Here is a 16,965-nt window from a genome sequence, read left to right on the forward strand (position 1 = left end):
ACCCTAAACCCTAAACCCTAAACCCTGGAGCTGGGGAAAAGACACGAGAAGTGATCGGAATGGACCAATAAAGGGGGAAATAGTGATAAATAAGTATTTGAAATTGGAACTGTTTTTGAAATTAAAAAAAGAATTAAAATAAAATTGAATTTCATCTTTTCATCTTTTCAGATCCAAAGGGCAAACGACACTCAGTACGGACTTGGCGCTGGGGTCTTCACTTCTAGCATTGCTCTCGCAGACTACTTCGTTAGCCGGTAAACCCTAAACCCTAAACCCTAAACCCTTGGGGTTTCTCCCCCGTTTTGAACCCGCTGCTGCTGAGACTCTTGGTCCTTCACTAGCCTCTTGACCCCCAGAATTTGAGGCTCCGTGCCACGAACCCTAAACTCTAAACCCTAAACCCTAGTTTGGTGTTTTGGCAGGCTACACGCGGGAACTGTGTGGGTGAACACCTACTTGAGCGGCGACGTGGGCATTCCCTTCGGCGGCTACAAAGCCAGCGGCTATGGCAGGTACCTGAATTTGAATTTGTTTCATTTATTCAAATTTATTCAATTTAAATTCAAATCTTTGGTTTAGTTCAATTTTTAATTTATATTTTAATCATAGTTGACAAGAATAGGAACTCAATTTGGCCTTTTTCATCCCAGTTTCCCGATTTTTGGAGAACTTGAATTTGGTCAACTTGAATTATTTGGAAGTCGGCGGTTTTAACGCAATTTCAATTCTGATTGCCTCAGATTCAACTTCTTAATTTAATTTAATTTATATTTCATTAATTAATTCAATTCATCTTTTATTTCTTTGTTTGCATTTATTCTCCACTGGAATGATTGAAATCGAGCTGGTCACTAGCGCCCGGAATTCACATTTTTCAATTCTGTCGCTTCTTCCCCATTTCCCCCCCCAATTAAATGGATTTAAATGGTTTATTTCAAATTAATCATTTCAATTTAATTATTCAAAGTGAATCGGAAAGGCAAATATGCAAAGCTATTCACGTTTGCCGCACTGCTGTGTTTGCCTGTTCCATTGGTCACTCGCTGCTCAAGTGTACTCAGAAAAGTGGAAATTGAGAAGAAATCGAAATATTGTTTTTTATAATTTAAATAATCTTTTTCATAATTGAAAAGAAATATTAAATGGTTATTTTTGAATTTATATTCTGCTCTTCTGCAGATAGATGAACACAAAAAGCTGCTTTTGCTTCAAAAAATAAGGAAATGCGGTTCTTTCTGTCTCCCTTTTTCCTCAAAAAAGGATTAAAATGTTCTTTTACAATTTATTTTGTTTTATTTGAATAAAAGGAATCTAAATGTTTTTCTGATTTCTTCTGTTTTGTCCGAATTCAGGGAAGGAGGAGAGGAAGGGCTGTTGCCTTACTTGGAAACGAAGACGGTGGTGACGAACATAGAGCTTTAAAGCTGGAAGTTTGCATTTTTTGAAAGCAAATAAACAAAAATAATAAATCAAACGCATGCAGCTTTTGCAATAAACCAAAAAGCCTTTCTTTCCATCTTTTTGCATGCATGCACTCGCCATGAATCGGGAACAACCCTTTTTCATGAACACACTTGCACTTCTGTGCAGAAAACCAAAAGAACTCCTTTTTATTTATTTATGCAAATATATTGTTTGCGAAAGGGCAAAATAAACCCCCTTTATTTAATCATACAACTACATTATTTGCAAAAAGCCAGAAGAATGTCTCCATAGATCGCCTTAGAGGAGCTAAAGAGCATGCGGGTGTTTGCATGCACACAAACCCTAAAGCCCAAACCCTAAACCCTTGACACCTTTGTTTGCAGCAGCTCCAAAGAAACTCCGCTACTGCCTCTTATATAAACCAGCAAGCCCTGCGCTAAAGCGCCATCACACGCCCATGCATCAAACCCTGAACCCTAAACCCCAAACCCTAAACCCTCAAAGCGTGTTTGCTGCACTTCTCTGGACCCTAGCCCCAAACGCTTGAAGCGTTTTTGTTTCTACAAATACGCCAAACCCTAAACCCTACCCTACCTTTGCTCTGCAGCAGCATCAAATGGCAAAATGCGGAAGTTCAACTTGCGGAAACCTGATCTAAAAACGCCACAGCGACCCCCAGGAGAATTATATTTTAAATTATTTAACTAAAATACTATTTTAGAATTATATTCCAATTATTTAATAACAGATCACTCTTGTTTGTTTTCGCGTTTTAGCTGCGGGAAAGCGCTAATCGGTGGAGCGATTCGGAAAACTTGAAAGTTGAAAATGGCGTTTTTTCCGTTTTCAACGAAGGAAACGGAACGCCTCAGCCAAAAGGGAAAACATTTCAAATTTTTATTTCCCTGCATTTAAACTAAAGTTCAAAAACATGAACTCAAACCTCGTTCGCAAGGAGTGCATTATGAACACATTTTAGCGCATACAGTGGAGTGCACACACGACGCGTCAAGCGTTTCGGGAGCGATCCCCGATTTAATCGAAGGAATCCTTCCAAATAAATTATTTTAGAACTTAATGGAATTCAATTCACAATTTAATTCAATTAAATGCATTTATTTGCGCATTTCTCTCAAAGAACCTGCCACGACGGGCACAGGCCTTCGCTCGGCGAGCCGCATTCGTTCAAGTTGCCTTTGTTGACGAATGACTGCGAACAAACTGCGAGACCAAATTCATTTTTCTTTCTTTCAAAACTTTCAATTCTTTTCCTTTTAAATCTTTCAATTCTTTTTCTTTTCATTTTTACTTTTCAAAAAACTCAGTTGCCACTGTACTCCCGCGTCAGCTTCGTACAAGTGTGAATTGCAACTGTCAGCATCTTCTTCTTTCCTTCCGCAACGGTGTTTCCCGAAGGATCATAATTGGCCTGCAAACAGAACAAAAGCTAACCGTTTCATAATTTGAGTATTCAACAATCAATATATTACTAAACAATTGATATTTCAATAATTTAGAAAGAAATTAATTCCCTCAGGAAGGGCTGCTGCCAGGTGTCTATTCAACTAGGCATTCCGCGCCCACGCAAGTGCAGGATTCCCGCGCCGCAGGAAGGCACTTCTTCGGGAAACAAAAGCAATTTGGGATTAAAATGGAATTAAAAGCATTCAAAAGTAATTTAAAAAAATAAAAGCAAGTAAAGGTGATTCAATTTGGGGGAATTTGCACCTGATCCCACTGGAGGGGTGAGCCGTCGACTGTTGCAATCCCGCCGGTTTCGATTCCCCTGCCGATGCCGACGAGGAAGAGAGATTGGAATTCGCAGTCAATTATGTCCGTAAATTTGCTCCAATTGGTCAAGTTCTCGATGTGTTCTTTGCCGTGGCCGTAGAAAAGACCATTGGTCAGCGCAATGCCCTGGCGGAGGGGAATTCCGAGCTGCTTTCCACTTTCCAGGAGGCTCTGAAACACCCGCGGAGTCGCCACTGCTGGCATTCTCGGAGGAATGTACAAGTCGCAAACGTCGTTGTCTCTGGCTGCAGCAAAAGGGACGCAAATATCTCCTCTTTTGACTTGGTCGGGCTTCATGCTGCCGCAGGTGCCCGCGCGGATGATGCACTTCGCCCCCAGCTTGATCAACTCCTCGAAACAGATCATCGAACTGCAACAGCCAATCCCGTGAGATATTACTGTGAACTTCTGCCCGTCTTTGACCACATTTGCAGACTTAAACTCCCGGTTGAACGTCAGCGGCTCCGCGCTGTCGCACAGAGCCGCCACTTCGTCCACCCGCTTCGGATCCCCCATCGTCAGCACCACCGGCTGCACCTGGCCCTAAAATCGCAAACAAAAAAACAAAAATCATAATTAAAACAATTATAAAACAGAAAAAACAAAAAAGTCCGCAGCTCGCGCCGTTTTCCCCAGGTTTCCCCCAGACACCCGCGCGCGAAGCACCAGAAGCCTTCCTTGAACGCGGCGGCCGCAACAAACGCAAATCTGAGAATATTATTCCTCTTTCACCGTTTAAACTCCACTAATTTCGAAACGTTTTGCAAAATAAGACAGTGGTTTGCAAAAGAAGCCAGGAAAAGGGGAAAAAGAAGCTTGGAATTCAAGTTTCCGGTGGAAAGCAGACGCGACCTACCCGGCGGAGTTGAATGTGCGGCTGCACTTCTACGCCTTCCATTTTGGACGCGGGAAAGAATTGGTTTCGAATTAAAAACAAAAAGGGAAATAACAAAAAAACAAAAGAGAAGCCTTGAAGGAAAGCCAAAGATGAACGACTGCAGCGGGAAACTGAAACCAACCCGGAGAGTGCGATCTTGCACGCCCTGCGAATCTGCACGCCGGCGACAAATGGGGTTTTAAAATGCTAATTTGAACGGAAAAAAAGATAAATGTAAAAACAAATATAATTATTTTTTTTCTGGTTCCGTTTAATTCCGAAATAAACGCGAGATTTCCAGCTGCACGCTCCTTTTCAAGACCCCCTCACCAGACACAGCGCACGAAGACTGCTGCTCGCCGCGGCTTTTTCAAGCAGTTTCCTCTTGTCTTCTGTTCAATTTATTGCAGATAAATACTTTTCTTCTTTTTTAAAATGTAGAATCCTTTTTTCCCCGCAGTTTTGCTTTCTGTCTGTGGGGCTGCTCGCCTGTGGGGCGCTGCAGCAGCAGGTGCACACCTGCTGCGGGTGCCCAGTGGTTCTGCTGCGCAAATAATATTCAGCTTTTACAGTTTTAAATCATTTTAATTTAGTTTATTTCCTCCTTAAGACAAAAAAATAAAAGAAAAGCTGCAAAATAACACAAAACTGCTGCCAGGTTGCGGCTGCTGCTGCGTGGCTTTTTCATTTTTCCGCATTTTTCGCAAAAGTTTTTTCCTGCAAAATTTCAAAAGACAAATTTGTATTCAAGCTGAGGTGTCTGCTGAGATTCCTAGGACTGTCTTTGAGCCCCTCGATTCCAAATCATTTTTTAAATTTCTTTTTTTCTTTTCATGAAATATTTATGAACTCAGTCCCAGCGAAGCAATAAATCCCTAAATTCACTTCTTTGGCCTTTTTATTTCAAAAAAAATGCAAAATAGCGCACTTTGGAGCAGCAGCAGCAGCAGCAGCAGCACACGCCCTGCTGCATCTAGCCACAGCATGCTGCAGCTAGCTGAGGCCTGTGGCTAGCTGCAGCAAGCTGCAGCAAGCGGCATTTTGCTGCAGCACGCTGCAGCAAAATCTGGCTAGCTGCAGCTAGCCACAGTGAGCCCTGGCCAGCTGCAGCAAGTTGCAGCAAGCTCTGGCTAGCTGCAGCAAGCAGCAGCAAGCTCTGGCTAGCTGCAGCAAGCTCTGGCTAGCTGCAGCTTGCCGGAGCCACGCGAAGCTAGCCAGAATGTGCTGCGGCTAGCTAGCTGCTGTGTAGCTAGCTGTGGCTAGCTGTGGCTAGCTGTGGCTAGCTGGACAGCTAGTTGCTGCTGGCTGCTGCTGCTGTGGCTAGCTGTAGCAGCAGCACTTATGTTTTTGAATTTCTTTTGAAGGAAAATTGGGAAAAGGCCATCAAAGAATTCCTTTTTACTTATTTTGTTTTGTTGCGAAGTTGCAAAGAAAGAAACGTCGAATTAAAAGAAAAAGCAATTTAAATATTTTTTTCTTTATTTTCTGAAGAGCCTCTTTGGTTGCATTAAATGAATTAGATTAAATTCAAATATTTAAAATGAAATAAATGAAAAAATTGTTTCCAAAGGAATAATTAAAGAATAAAAATGACACCATGAAGCTCTTTGTTGCTATTTCCTCTTTTGTTGCTCTTTTTTTTTGAAAATATTAAAAATAAATAAAAATAAAAAAGAACAATTATTAAGGAAAACGCCTCAGGGCTCTTTTGAGTTTTCAGAACTGCATTTGTTTCTTGCTCCTGCAAATTTTATTTCTTCACTTATCATTGAAGGAAATATTACATTTTCACGCAAATTTATACTTTTTAAAGCCAATAACGATTCCAGAAATTTTATTGGAATAATTTACTGAGTTTTCAAGTAAAACTTGAGCAGAAAATTGCAAAATTAAATAATCAGCTCTTAAAAGAAACAAATAAAAAGTAAAGCAGCTTTTTGGTGGCTGAGTTTGAATAAAAGAGCGGCGAAACTTGAAAGGGAGCTGCAGCAGCAAAGTAGCCAAAAATGACCGCCGGAGTTCGTTCAGCTTTGCTTCAGAAGCAAAAATATCTTTTTTTTTAAAATTTATTATTTATAATTCTGATTTAATTCTCTTTTTGCTGCTTTAGAGCTGCGTGGAATGAATTCCGCATCGCCGCGGTTTCCCGTCGGCTGGGGTGTCTGTACACCTTGTGCCTGTGCAGAACCACGCGTTCATGTTTCCGCAGTTTAGACACTCGGAGAGAAAAAAGAATAAAGAGTCAATTGCAGTTCTTTTCATTTTACTTTTGAAGTTTGTTTGTTCGTTTAAGGGGCTTTGGAGAAGAAGAGGCGAAGATATGCAACAGAAAACCTGAAGAGCGACTGCGCGCGCGGTCAGCTGTCCGTACCCCGGACCCTTCATCCGGCTGGATTAATTCGCTAAAATGAAATTTAAAAATAAAATTTAAATTCAAATTCAACTTTAAAGCGAGTTTGTCTTCTTTCTCGCTGGACTCGAGGGCCCCAAACCACCGGTGAGGCCCTGTCCGTTCGGCTGCAGCTGCTGCAGCAGTTCAACTTGCTGGAGGGCGCGGAAAGCGGGGAAACCAGCAGCAAATAGGAATTAATTCTTTTATTTTTTGTTTTTTACGAAAGTTTATTCTTGAAAAAAAGCAAATTCAAAAGATCTGAACGCCTTTTCCCCTTTCCGCCCCCGCCGCTTCTTCGCTGGCCGCAGCAGCAGCAGCAGCAGCAGCAGCAGCAGTCGCCCCGCCGAGCCTCAGCAGGATCTTCTTTGATTTTGAATTTAAACTGCAAAAGGAAAGACAAAGGAGATTTTAAAAGGGACTTTGGCGCAGACGACCCTCCAAGTCTCCCCTGTGTTGCAGCAGCAGCAGCAGCAGCAGCAGCAGCAGCAGGGACACAGCGACTCGGGTGAGGCGATTTAGGGCAACTTCTTAGCGAAATCGAAGAAAAGGAATAAACCCTTCAAAATAACAAAAGGGCTAATCAAAGGGCATTCAAAGCTTTCAAAACAAGTCCCAAAGCGTGGCGGAGCTCCCACGCGCAGCAGCAGCAGCAGCAGCAGCAGCTGCTGCTGCTGCTGCAGCAGCAGCAGCAGCAGCTCCAGAGCCACGAAAAGTGCCAAACTCCTTTTCTTTTCTCTGGAGGCAAAGGAGCTCCGCTGAAGTGAGTTTGCGTTCAGGTGTACAGACACCTCGCTGCCCCTCGCAGCCGACGAAGCCTCACTTTTATTCTTTTGCATTTTTGCATTTTGCGCTGTTGGCAGTTTCAAAAGTTTCAATTTTTGAATTAAATCCAATTTTTAAAGACTTTTGTCTCCACTTTCTTCGCTTTCTTTGCTTCTGCTGCATGCAGCACTCTGGAATTGCAGGAAGGCAAAAGAAATTGAAAAAACAATTAAAAAGAATTAAAAATAAATCAAAAACGAAACGCGAAAGTTTTTCGCCCGAAGGAGCTGCAGGTGAATGGGGTGTACGTGCACCCCAGCTCTGCGGCGCGCGGCTCGGCCTCGAAGTTTTTGCAATTTGAATCCTCAAATCATTTATTTGTCGATTATTAATTTTAATTAATTAATTTATTCCTTAAGTTCATAATTCAAAATGGCTGTTTCAAAAGAAGAAGACAGTCTGGACCGATTCGCGAGAGCGCTTCAAGGTGAGGTGTACGTACACCTGAAATTCGCGCTTTCGGATTTTGCAAATTGAAGAACTGTTTTTCTTCCAGCTTCAATTAAAGTGACAGAAATAAAAGAAAATAAATTTAATTTCTTTTTTCTTTTGCTTGTAGTTCTCAAAAAAGATGTGGACTTCCTCTACGACCCGAAGGAGCTGCCGAAGCCTCAGGTGTACGTACACCTCAGCAATTGCGCTTTTGCTCTTTTTCTTCTTTTGCATTTTTATTTTCAGAAATAAAACTCCTCAAACTGAGCCGCTGTGTTTGCTGCTGCCTATTCAGGCGTACAGACACCTATCCTTTGCTGACTCGCCCTCAAAAACCCACGGAGTCAAAGTCATCTACTGCTGCTGCTGCAGCAGCAGCAGCAGCAAGAGATAAAAGGCTTGGCAGGGGTTTATACAAAGAGGAAGAAGAGGTGTGCAACTTAAGGGAACACTTATTTGCTGCAGCTGCAGCAGCAAATTACTTGTAATTCAAACATTTTAAATTTAGTCTTTTCTTCAATTTATGTTTTAATTCTTTTTCTCTTTTTTTTTCCTCACAGGCCTTTCTCGAGAGGCCTCTCAGGAACAACAGTGTAGCCTCCAAAGAGACCCCGAAGCAAACCAGTCAGTGCAGCAGCAGCAGCAGAAGCAGCAGCAGTAGCTGTAGTAGCAGCAGTACAAACAGCACCAGCACAGCCAGAGCAGCAGCAGCAGCAACAGCAGCAACAACAGCAGCAGCAGCAGCAGCAGCGGCAGCAGTGTGTGGCATTTTTTGTGTGGTGCTTTTCCTTTTGTATTAGGAGCACTGGTTCCTCCACAGAGGGGCGAACGACCAGCAGCAGCACCAGCAGCAGCAGCAGCAGGAACAGCAGGAGCAACAGCAGCGAGGAGCAGCAGCGAAGGCCGGCTTATGGCGAGCAGCAGCAAAGAGTCTGCAGCTCAAGAGGCAGAAGCAGCAGCAGCAGCAGCAGCAGGAGAGCAGCAAAAGGAGCGGCGGGAGTACGTAGGCAAAGTGCTGGACATGCAGCCTGCGATAAGCGAAGCTGTAGCAGCAGGAGGCGCTGCTGCTGCTGCTGCTGCTGCTGCCTGCAGCAGCAGCAACAGCAAAGACAACAGACCCCCCTTTCACTGCCGCGTGCTCGTGGGCGATGAAGAGACTGTCTCTTTTTCTTCTTGGAGTGACAGCGAAAGTCTGGAGACCAGCAGCAGCAGACTGCCTAGCAGAGAGCAGCAGCAGCAGCAGCAGCAGCAGCAGCAGCAGCCGCAGCAGCAGCAGCAGGGGTGGCACTTGGACAGACGGGGAGAGTTGAGCCCCGGAAGCCCGTACACGCTGCCGCAGCAGCAGCAGCAGCAGCAGCAGCAGCTGCAGCCACAGTACCCGCAGCAGCAGCAGCAGCAGTACTACTACCCGTACCCACAGCAGCAGTACGAGCAGCGCTTCTCGCAGCAGCAGCAGCAGCAGCTGCCTGCGCCGCAGTCTTTAACTGAAATGCAAAGGAGAATGGAAGAAGAGTGGTATTTGAGAGAAAGAAAAATGCAAATAAAACACAAAAGAGAAATTGAAGCTGCTGTTGCAATGGAAGTCAAAAAGGTCCTTTTGCTGCTCCCCCTTTTGGGGTTTGTGGGGACCTTTTTAGCGTCTAAACCCTAGGGTTTAGGGTTTAGGGTTTGGGGCTCTGAGGCGAGGGTTTAGGGTTTAGGACTGGCGTTTGGGTTTCGAGGCGATGGTTTAGGATTTAGGGTTTGGGGCCTTGAGGCGAGGGTTTAGGGCTAGGGTTTAGGGCTTTGAGACGACGGTTTAGGGTTTTGGGTTTAGGGTTTGGGATTTCGAGGTGAGGGTTTAGGGTTTAGGGTGTAGGGTTTGGGTTTCTGAGTGGCGCAGGTGACTGAAGAGTACGGGCGGCGGCTGGTGTTCGAGCTGCAGCAGCAGCAGCAGCAGCTGCAGCAGCAGCAGCAGCAGCAGCAGCAAGAGGCGCAGCAGCAGCTGCAGAGCCTTTCGAATGAAAACTTTGCCCTGAGGCAGCAGCAGCAGCAGCAGCAGCAGCAGCAGCAAATTGCAGAAAGCAAAATAAGACAAGGCCAAGAAAACTATCAGCTGCTGCTAAGGGAAAATGAAGTTCGTTCTGTTTTATTTATTTTTAATTTTTATTTTATTTATTTCTATTTATTTATTTGTTTCTTATTTGATTTATTTTTGTTTATTATTTATTTATTTATTTTATTTTGGTTGTAAATAAAATAAAGGAAATGATGAAGCAGATGAGATAAAATAAAACAAATAACTAAGCAAATTAAATTAAATTAAGAGAGAAAGAAAATATAATAATATGGAGTGCATGCGCTGCTGGTGCTGCTGCTGCTGCTGCGCAGGCCGCAGCATATCGGACTTCGCAGCTGCTGCAAGAGAACAGTTTGCTGGCAGCAGAATTGGACAAGGAAACTGCAGCAAACAAGCAGCTGCAGCAGCAGCAGCAGCAGCTGCAGCAGCAGCTGGAGCTGGCCAGCAGCAGCAGCGGCCAGCTGCAGCAGCAGCTGCAGCACCAGCAGCAGCTTGCTGCAGCCTACTGCAGCAGAAGCAAAACCCTAGAAAGCGAAAAAGACCAACTTGAAAGAGACGTAGCAGCAGCGCAGCAGCAGCTGCAAATAGAAGCAGCAGAAAACCAAAAAAACAAAATGCAGTGCAGCATTTGCTGCAGCAGCAACCAGCAGCTAGCTGTTGAAAATGAAACCCTCAAGAGAAATCTGCAGAGACTGCAGAAGCAGCTGCAGCAGCAGCAAACTCAAGAAGACGACAGGTACACAACGCTGCTGCTGCTGCTGCTGCAGCTGCTGCAGCTGGTGTTGTGCTACCCCTCGTGCTGCTGTTGTTGTTGCTGCTGCTGCTGCAGTTGGTGTTGTTTTATCACTCCTGCTGCTGCTGCTGTTGCTGCGGTAGTTGGTCTTGTGTCACCATCCCTGCTGCTGCTGTTACTGCTTCTCTTTGTGTTGCGTTACCATTCCTGCTGCTGCTGCTGCTGCTGCTGCTGTGGGCAGCAGCTAGTCTCCTGTTACTTCATTGTTGCTGATTAAAGACTTCTTTTGTCTTTTATTTATTTAAATTTTGCATTTTTATTTATTTATTTTAAATTTGTTTTTAATTGGATATTCAGAATGGAAAAAGAAAGAAAAATTGAAGACCTCCAGGAGCAGCTGGATATACACCAGAAACAAAGCGCGGATGTCATCAACTCCCTACGCGTTGTCCGCAAACCCTAAACCCTAAACCATAAACCCTAAACCCTAAACCCTAATAGAAGCTTTTGAAGAGTTGGGGGACAGAGCTGGAGTCCTGTGTAGTTCACTCACACTTTAAACCATTGTGCTACGACATTCAGTGCCCAAACCCTAAACCCTAAACCCTAAACCCTAAGTTGTTCACACTCTAAACCCTTGTTGTAAACCCTCTGAACAAATGCGCTGAGCTCTGATGGACGCCAAGGAGCTCAGTGCAGCACTTTAGGGTTTTTAGGTTCTAAGGCTTCCGCTTCGAGGGTTTAGGGTTTAGGGTTTAGGGTTTAGGGTTTGCGTGTATCTACAGCGGGTGCAGCACCTGGAGCGCTTTGAGGTTTTGTATTCTTCTTTGAAGACAGAATTCGAAACCCTAAGGTGAAAAGATAACGAATTAATTAATTAATTAATTAATAATTAATAAAACATTTAATTAATTAATTAATTAATTATTTTTCTTTTTTGGCTTCAGAGTTCAAAACCAAATTCTAAAAGACGAGAATGCCACACTGAGAGCAGAAGCCCAGCAGTCGGGGTAAGCAGCAGCAGCAGCAAAGCAGCAGCAGCAGCAGCTGCTGCTGCTGCCGCTGCTGCTTGCTGATATTATGGAGCAGGAATAAAAAGAAGATGAACAATAAGAAGACCTCATTTTCTCGTTGCTGCTGCTGCTGCTGTTTGCTGCTTCTTGCGTTTGCTGCTGTTTGCTGCTGCTGCTGCTGCTGCTGCTTCGCGGTTTGCTGTTGCAGAAAAGAAAAGGAGCTTTCTCGGGAAGAAAAGAACTGGCTGGAAAATCAAATGCTGCTTTTAAAAACTGAAAATTGCCAACTCAAAAAAGAAAACCAAAAACGCCGCGCGAGCTGTCGGTCGGCCACGCCTAGGGTTTAGGGTTTGGGGTTTAGAGGGAGTTTTACTGCAGCTGCAAGTGCAGCAAAAGTCCAAAAAAACTAAAGAAGCCAATTAGTTCAAAAGTGTTTTCAAACTTGATTTAAATTCAAATTCAAATATTTAATGCAGCACAAAAAAGTAAAAAGAAAAATAAATTAAAATATAATTTATATTTACTTCTCTCTGCTTCTGACCCTCTTTTCCCTTACAAAAGCGATTCTACACTTCTGCTGCTGCTGCTGCTACTGCTGCTGCTGCTGCTGCTGCTGCTGGGGTGTACGTACACCTGCAGGCTGCTGCTTGCTTCCCTGTGTTATTTCTGGTGTCTGTTCACCGCGTTGATCGAATTAAAGATTAATTTTTGAATTAAACTTGAATCAAATTAAAATTAAATTAAATTAAATTTAATTTAATTTAATTTGTTTTAATTCGCAGGCGCAGCTCTCGGCCCCACAACAGCAGCGGATTTTTCGAGCAACAAAACCAGCCTTGACAACCCGCTGTCTGTACACCTCAGCAGCAGCAGCGCAGCAGACCCCAGTAGCAGCAGCAGCAGCAGCAGCAGCAGCAATTTGAAAAGCAATTTGAATTTAAATACACCAAGCAATTTCAATTTCAATTCAAACTATAATCCACAAAGCAACGCCCCCTTTTGCTGCGGCTTCGACACTCAGCAGCAGCAGCAGCAGCAGCAACTGCAGCACATGCAGGTACCGCTGGTTCAATAAAAAAATAATTTGTTTTAATTAATTAGTAAATTATAATTTAATAAAATAGAAACTTTAAATTAATTAAAAGTAATACTTTCTAATTATTCTATTGATAAGTGCAATAAGTACTTATCAATAGAGTTTTTCATTTACTTTCTATCATTTATTTATTTGTTTGTTTGTTTGTTTACTATTCATTTATTTATTATTAATTAATTAATTTATTTACTTATTTTTTTTTTTTAATTCAGGGCAGCTGCGTTTCGCCGTGGGCGCCTGCGAGCGAGCTGCCTGCTGGTGCTGCTGCTGCTGCAGCAGCAGCAGCAGCAGCAGCACCTGCAGCAGCAGCAGCAACATTTGACATTTACGTGCTGCCTGACACCCCTGACCAGCAGCAGCAAATATGCACTTTGGAGAAGCAGCTGCTGCTGCTGTCAGCTGAGAAGCAAAAGCTGCAGGGGGAAGCAGCAAAATATCCAGCAGCAAACGGTAATTATCAATTAATTTAAATTTAATTTAAATTTAATTTAAATTTAAATTTAAATTTAAATTTAAATACATTTCTTAAATTCTATTTATAACTTCTTTTTTCGTTTTTGTCCAGAGAAATGCTTGAGACACATTCCAAACTTTGCTGCTGCTGCTGTTGCTGCTGTTATTTTTGTTGTTGCTGTTGTTGCTACTGCTGCTGTTGTTGCTAATGCTGCTCTTGCTGCTGCTGCTGCAGCAACCGCAGCTATGCTGCTGCTGCTGCTGCCAATAAACCTCTACCTAATATATTTTTTTCAATTTTAATTATTTATTTTTTTTGAATTTTTAACTCTGCGGCAAGTAAATAACTAAATAAACTAATAACTAAATAATTAATAAGTAAAGTTAAATGGTAAATAAACAAACAAGTAAATAAATATAATTAATTAAGAAACAAATAATTTAATTAACTAACTAATTAATCATTTTATTTTATTTTATTTTATTTTATTCAGGTCGGCCCCGCGAGCGTTTGCGGCGCAGCGAATTGGAAAATCAATTATCGCAAATAGACTGGACAATTCACAAAATAAAAAGCATTTTAAACAATCAAAGGAGACAAAGACAATAAACAAAACTAATTCCAAGAGTTGCTGCTGCTGCTGCTGCTGCTGCTGCTGCAGCAGCAGCAGCACGGCGCCGCAGCCGCTGCAGCAGAACTGCTGCGGCGAAACCGCGGCAGCACGCGGCTCCAGCAGCCAGAAACACTACACAGCCTGCTGCTGCTGCAGCAGCAGCAGCAACAGACCTGTTGCAGCAGCAGGTCTGTGCCTGCTGCAGCAGCAGCAGCTGCAGACCTGCTGCTGACGCTGAACAAACAGCAGCAGCAGCAGCAGCAGACCTGCTGCTGATGCTGAATCAGCAGCAGCAGCAGCAGCAGGATGCAGCTGCTTGTACAGATGCGCGTTTTCGTTTGTGTTTTGCTGATATCTCCGCCGTTCTCAACCAGAGTCTAGGGTTTAGGGTTTAGGGTTTAGGGTTTGCGCCTCTTGTGCGTTTGGCTTCGTTTTCTCTTTTTGCTCTGCTCCTCATCGGCCTCACGCAGCTCCAACTCTGTTTCTCTGCAAATAAAATGAAAAATAAAAATGAAAAAGAATAACTAATGGATTAAATAAACAATTAGTTAACTAATTAATAATTAATTAATAATTAATTAATTAATTAGTTAATTATTATTAATTAATAATAATGTATAATTAGTTAATTAATCATATACTAGTGAATATAGTTGAAAAGGTAAAAGAGCCGAAGAGATGCGGCCCACCAGAGAAGCGAGACAAACCCTAAACCCTAAACCCTAAACCACCAACCCTAAATCCTAGAAGCGGGAAAAGAACTAAAAAGCATTTAATTAAATTCAGAGAATTAAAAAGGAGAAAAATGGAAATAAAATAAAAAGGAAAAATACCAAAGTGTCTCGCCAGGTGTACAGACACCGCAGGGGCAAAAGGGGAATCTTTTTCTTTCGTTTTTTCGGAATTGAATATTAAATATTTAATTAATTTAATCAATTAACTAATTTAATCAATTATCTATTTCTTTGTCTATTTATTGTTTATTTATCTATTTATTATTTAATTAATTTATTTATTTATTTATTTTTTATTTCTACCTCAGAGCCTCCAGCGCCCTCTCGTGCAGCACCATCGCCTTCTCCTCCGGCAAATCCTAAAAAGAAGAAATAAATTTAAATATAAAAATAAATAAATAAATAAATAAATAAATAAATAATAATCTACATAAATAAAAAAATAAATATAAATAAATGAATGTAAATAAGTATAACTGAATAGGTAAGTATTAATTTAATTGAATAATAAACAGACAAACAAGTAAATACATGATTTAAAATAAATGTGTGATTTAAAATAAATACATGTATGGTCTAAAATGGTTTAAAATAAATAAATAAATGATTTAAAATAAATAATAGGTCTAATAAATAGAAAAATAAATAAATAATCCAATCAATTCGATAACAAATGAATGAATTAATTAAACAATAATGAAGATTGTTAAATCGAATAATGAATTAAGTAATTAAATTATTAAAATGAATTATAAGTAATAATTCAACAGTAAATCAAATAATCAAATACTGACTCAAATAAAAGCAACTAGAAGCAAATAGAAACAAAAATAAATCAAATTAAATCAAAACCAATAATATTAATAAAGTTAAATAATTAAATTAAACTAAATTAAATTAAATTAAATAAAAATAAAAAATAATTTACTGGATATTCTTCCATTTTCTTCCCGAGGGCAAATTCAATCCTTTGGTACATTTCGACGTCATATCTGAAAAGGAAATTAAAAAAATAAATAAATAAATAAATATAATTATTGCTATTGTGTTTAACAATCAAAGCAGCAACAGCAGCAACAACAGCAATAGGAACAGCGGCAGCAGCAGCAGGCACAGCAGCAACAGCGACAGCAAGCACAGCAGCAGCAGCAGCAGGCACAGCAGCAGCAGCAGCAGCAATGGCAGCTGACGCTGCACCAGCCTCTGCCCTTTTTCCTGCCGCTGCTGTTGCTACTGCTTTCACTAGGAAATTAGGATAAGAGCCCAACCAGCAGCAGATGCAGCAGCAGATGCAGCAGCAGCTGCAGCAGCAACAGCAGCTACAGCAGCAGCAGAAGCAGCAGCAAGACATACTGTGTGACTAAAGTCAGGGCCCTTCCGTTGCGCCCTGCCCGAGCTGTCCTTCCCACCCTGCAGCAGCAGCAGCAGCAGCAGCACAGGCTATGAGCAGCAGCAGCAGCAAAGCCAGCAGCAGCAGTAGCAAGGCCACCTGCTGCAGCATAACCGATAACACCAGCATCAGCAGCATAAGCAGCAGCACTAGCAGACTAAAGAGCAGCAAAAGCAGAAGCATAGACAACCGGAGCATAAGCAGCAGCAGCAACATAAGCAGCAGCAGCAGCAGCAGCAGCAGTTTGTGAACAGAGCCTTCAAAGAAAGTAAACAGCACCACCAACAGCAGCCGCATAAGCAGCAGCAGCAGAAGCAGCAGCAGCAGCGATAGCCCATGAGTAGAGTTTCTGGAGCCAAGAGACACACCAAAATAAACAGCAGCAGCAACCTAGGCAGCAGCATAGGCAGCAGCAGGAGCACAGGCAGCAGCAACAGCATAAGCAGCAGCATAAGCAGCAACAGCAGCACGACAAGCAGCAGCAGCATAATCAACAGCAGTCTAAGCAGCAACAGCAGCAGCAGCATAGGCAAAATCAACATAATCAGCAACACCCTCACCAGCAGCAGCAGATCAGCAACACCCTCACCAGCAGCAGCAGCACCAGCAGCAGCAGCACCCTCAGCAGCAGCAGCAGCAGCGGCAGCAGCAGCAGCAGCAGCAGCAGCAGCAGCAGCAGCAGAAGCAGCAGCAGCAGCAAGAACCTGTGGATGTAGTCTTTGGAGCTAAGGGGCACATCGAAATTAAGGACAAAATCGACTGCGGGAATATCGAGGCCTCTGCTGCCAACTTCTGTAGCAGTTAAAATCCGAGCTTCTGCTGCAGCAGCAGCAGCAGCAGCAGCAGCAAACAACAATCCCCAGCAATTGCTGCACTTGGCCTGCTGCTCCCGCACTTGCACAACGACTTGCTTCCCCTTGCAGCAAGGAAGAGGCAGCAGCAGCAGCAGCAGCAGGAAGCATCAATTACAACAAAAATGCAGCAGAAGCAGCAACGGCAACAGCAGCAGCAACAGCAGCAGCAACTACCAGCTCTGAACTTCGCCAGGGCTCCAATCCGCTGCGGCTGCGTCATCTGGCCGTGCAGGCAAACCTGCAGCACAGCAGCAGCAAATAGCACTTGCTGCTGCTG

At 42.8% G+C, this 16,965-nt stretch overlaps 4 protein-coding genes across 4 annotated transcripts; 2 read left to right on the forward strand and 2 right to left on the reverse strand.

Annotated features, from left to right (window-relative positions):
* Positions 1-171: 171 nt before the first annotated feature.
* ETH_00009725 (uncharacterized protein) lies at positions 172-1,425 on the forward strand (the record flags this gene model as incomplete). Its single annotated transcript, XM_013379314.1, has 3 exons — positions 172-257; positions 426-515; positions 1,356-1,425. Coding segments are annotated over 3 exons (246 nt in total), but the record flags the coding sequence as incomplete, so codon positions are not given.
* A 1,324-nt stretch (positions 1,426-2,749) lies between these two features.
* ETH_00009730 (purine nucleoside phosphorylase, putative) lies at positions 2,750-4,117 on the reverse strand (the record flags this gene model as incomplete). Its single annotated transcript, XM_013379315.1, has 3 exons — positions 2,750-2,857; positions 3,157-3,762; positions 4,076-4,117. The coding sequence occupies 3 exons, from the start codon at positions 4,115-4,117 to the stop codon at positions 2,750-2,752; spliced, it is 756 nt and encodes a 251-aa protein (XP_013234769.1).
* A 3,565-nt stretch (positions 4,118-7,682) lies between these two features.
* Positions 7,683-13,113, forward strand: ETH_00009735 (uncharacterized protein; the record flags this gene model as incomplete). The annotated part of the gene is made up of 13 exons (XM_013379316.1): positions 7,683-7,737; positions 7,870-7,927; positions 8,038-8,173; positions 8,303-8,366; positions 8,543-9,333; positions 9,625-9,858; positions 10,113-10,537; positions 10,892-10,982; positions 11,320-11,387; positions 11,482-11,544; positions 11,756-11,868; positions 12,330-12,604; positions 12,856-13,113. The coding sequence occupies 13 exons, from the start codon at positions 7,683-7,685 to the stop codon at positions 13,111-13,113; spliced, it is 2,631 nt and encodes an 876-aa protein (XP_013234770.1).
* A 1,630-nt stretch (positions 13,114-14,743) lies between these two features.
* On the reverse strand, positions 14,744-16,653 carry ETH_00009740 (uncharacterized protein; the record flags this gene model as incomplete). Its single annotated transcript, XM_013379317.1, has 4 exons — positions 14,744-14,803; positions 15,373-15,436; positions 15,798-15,854; positions 16,539-16,653. Coding segments are annotated over 4 exons (296 nt in total), but the record flags the coding sequence as incomplete, so codon positions are not given.
* Between the last annotated feature and the right edge of the window lie 312 nt (positions 16,654-16,965).

The sequence above is a fragment of the Eimeria tenella genome, genomic scaffold, assembly GCF_000499545.2.
Source record: "Eimeria tenella Houghton genomic scaffold, Eth_scaff207, whole genome shotgun sequence".
Taxonomy (NCBI): Eukaryota; Apicomplexa; class Conoidasida; order Eucoccidiorida; family Eimeriidae; genus Eimeria; species Eimeria tenella.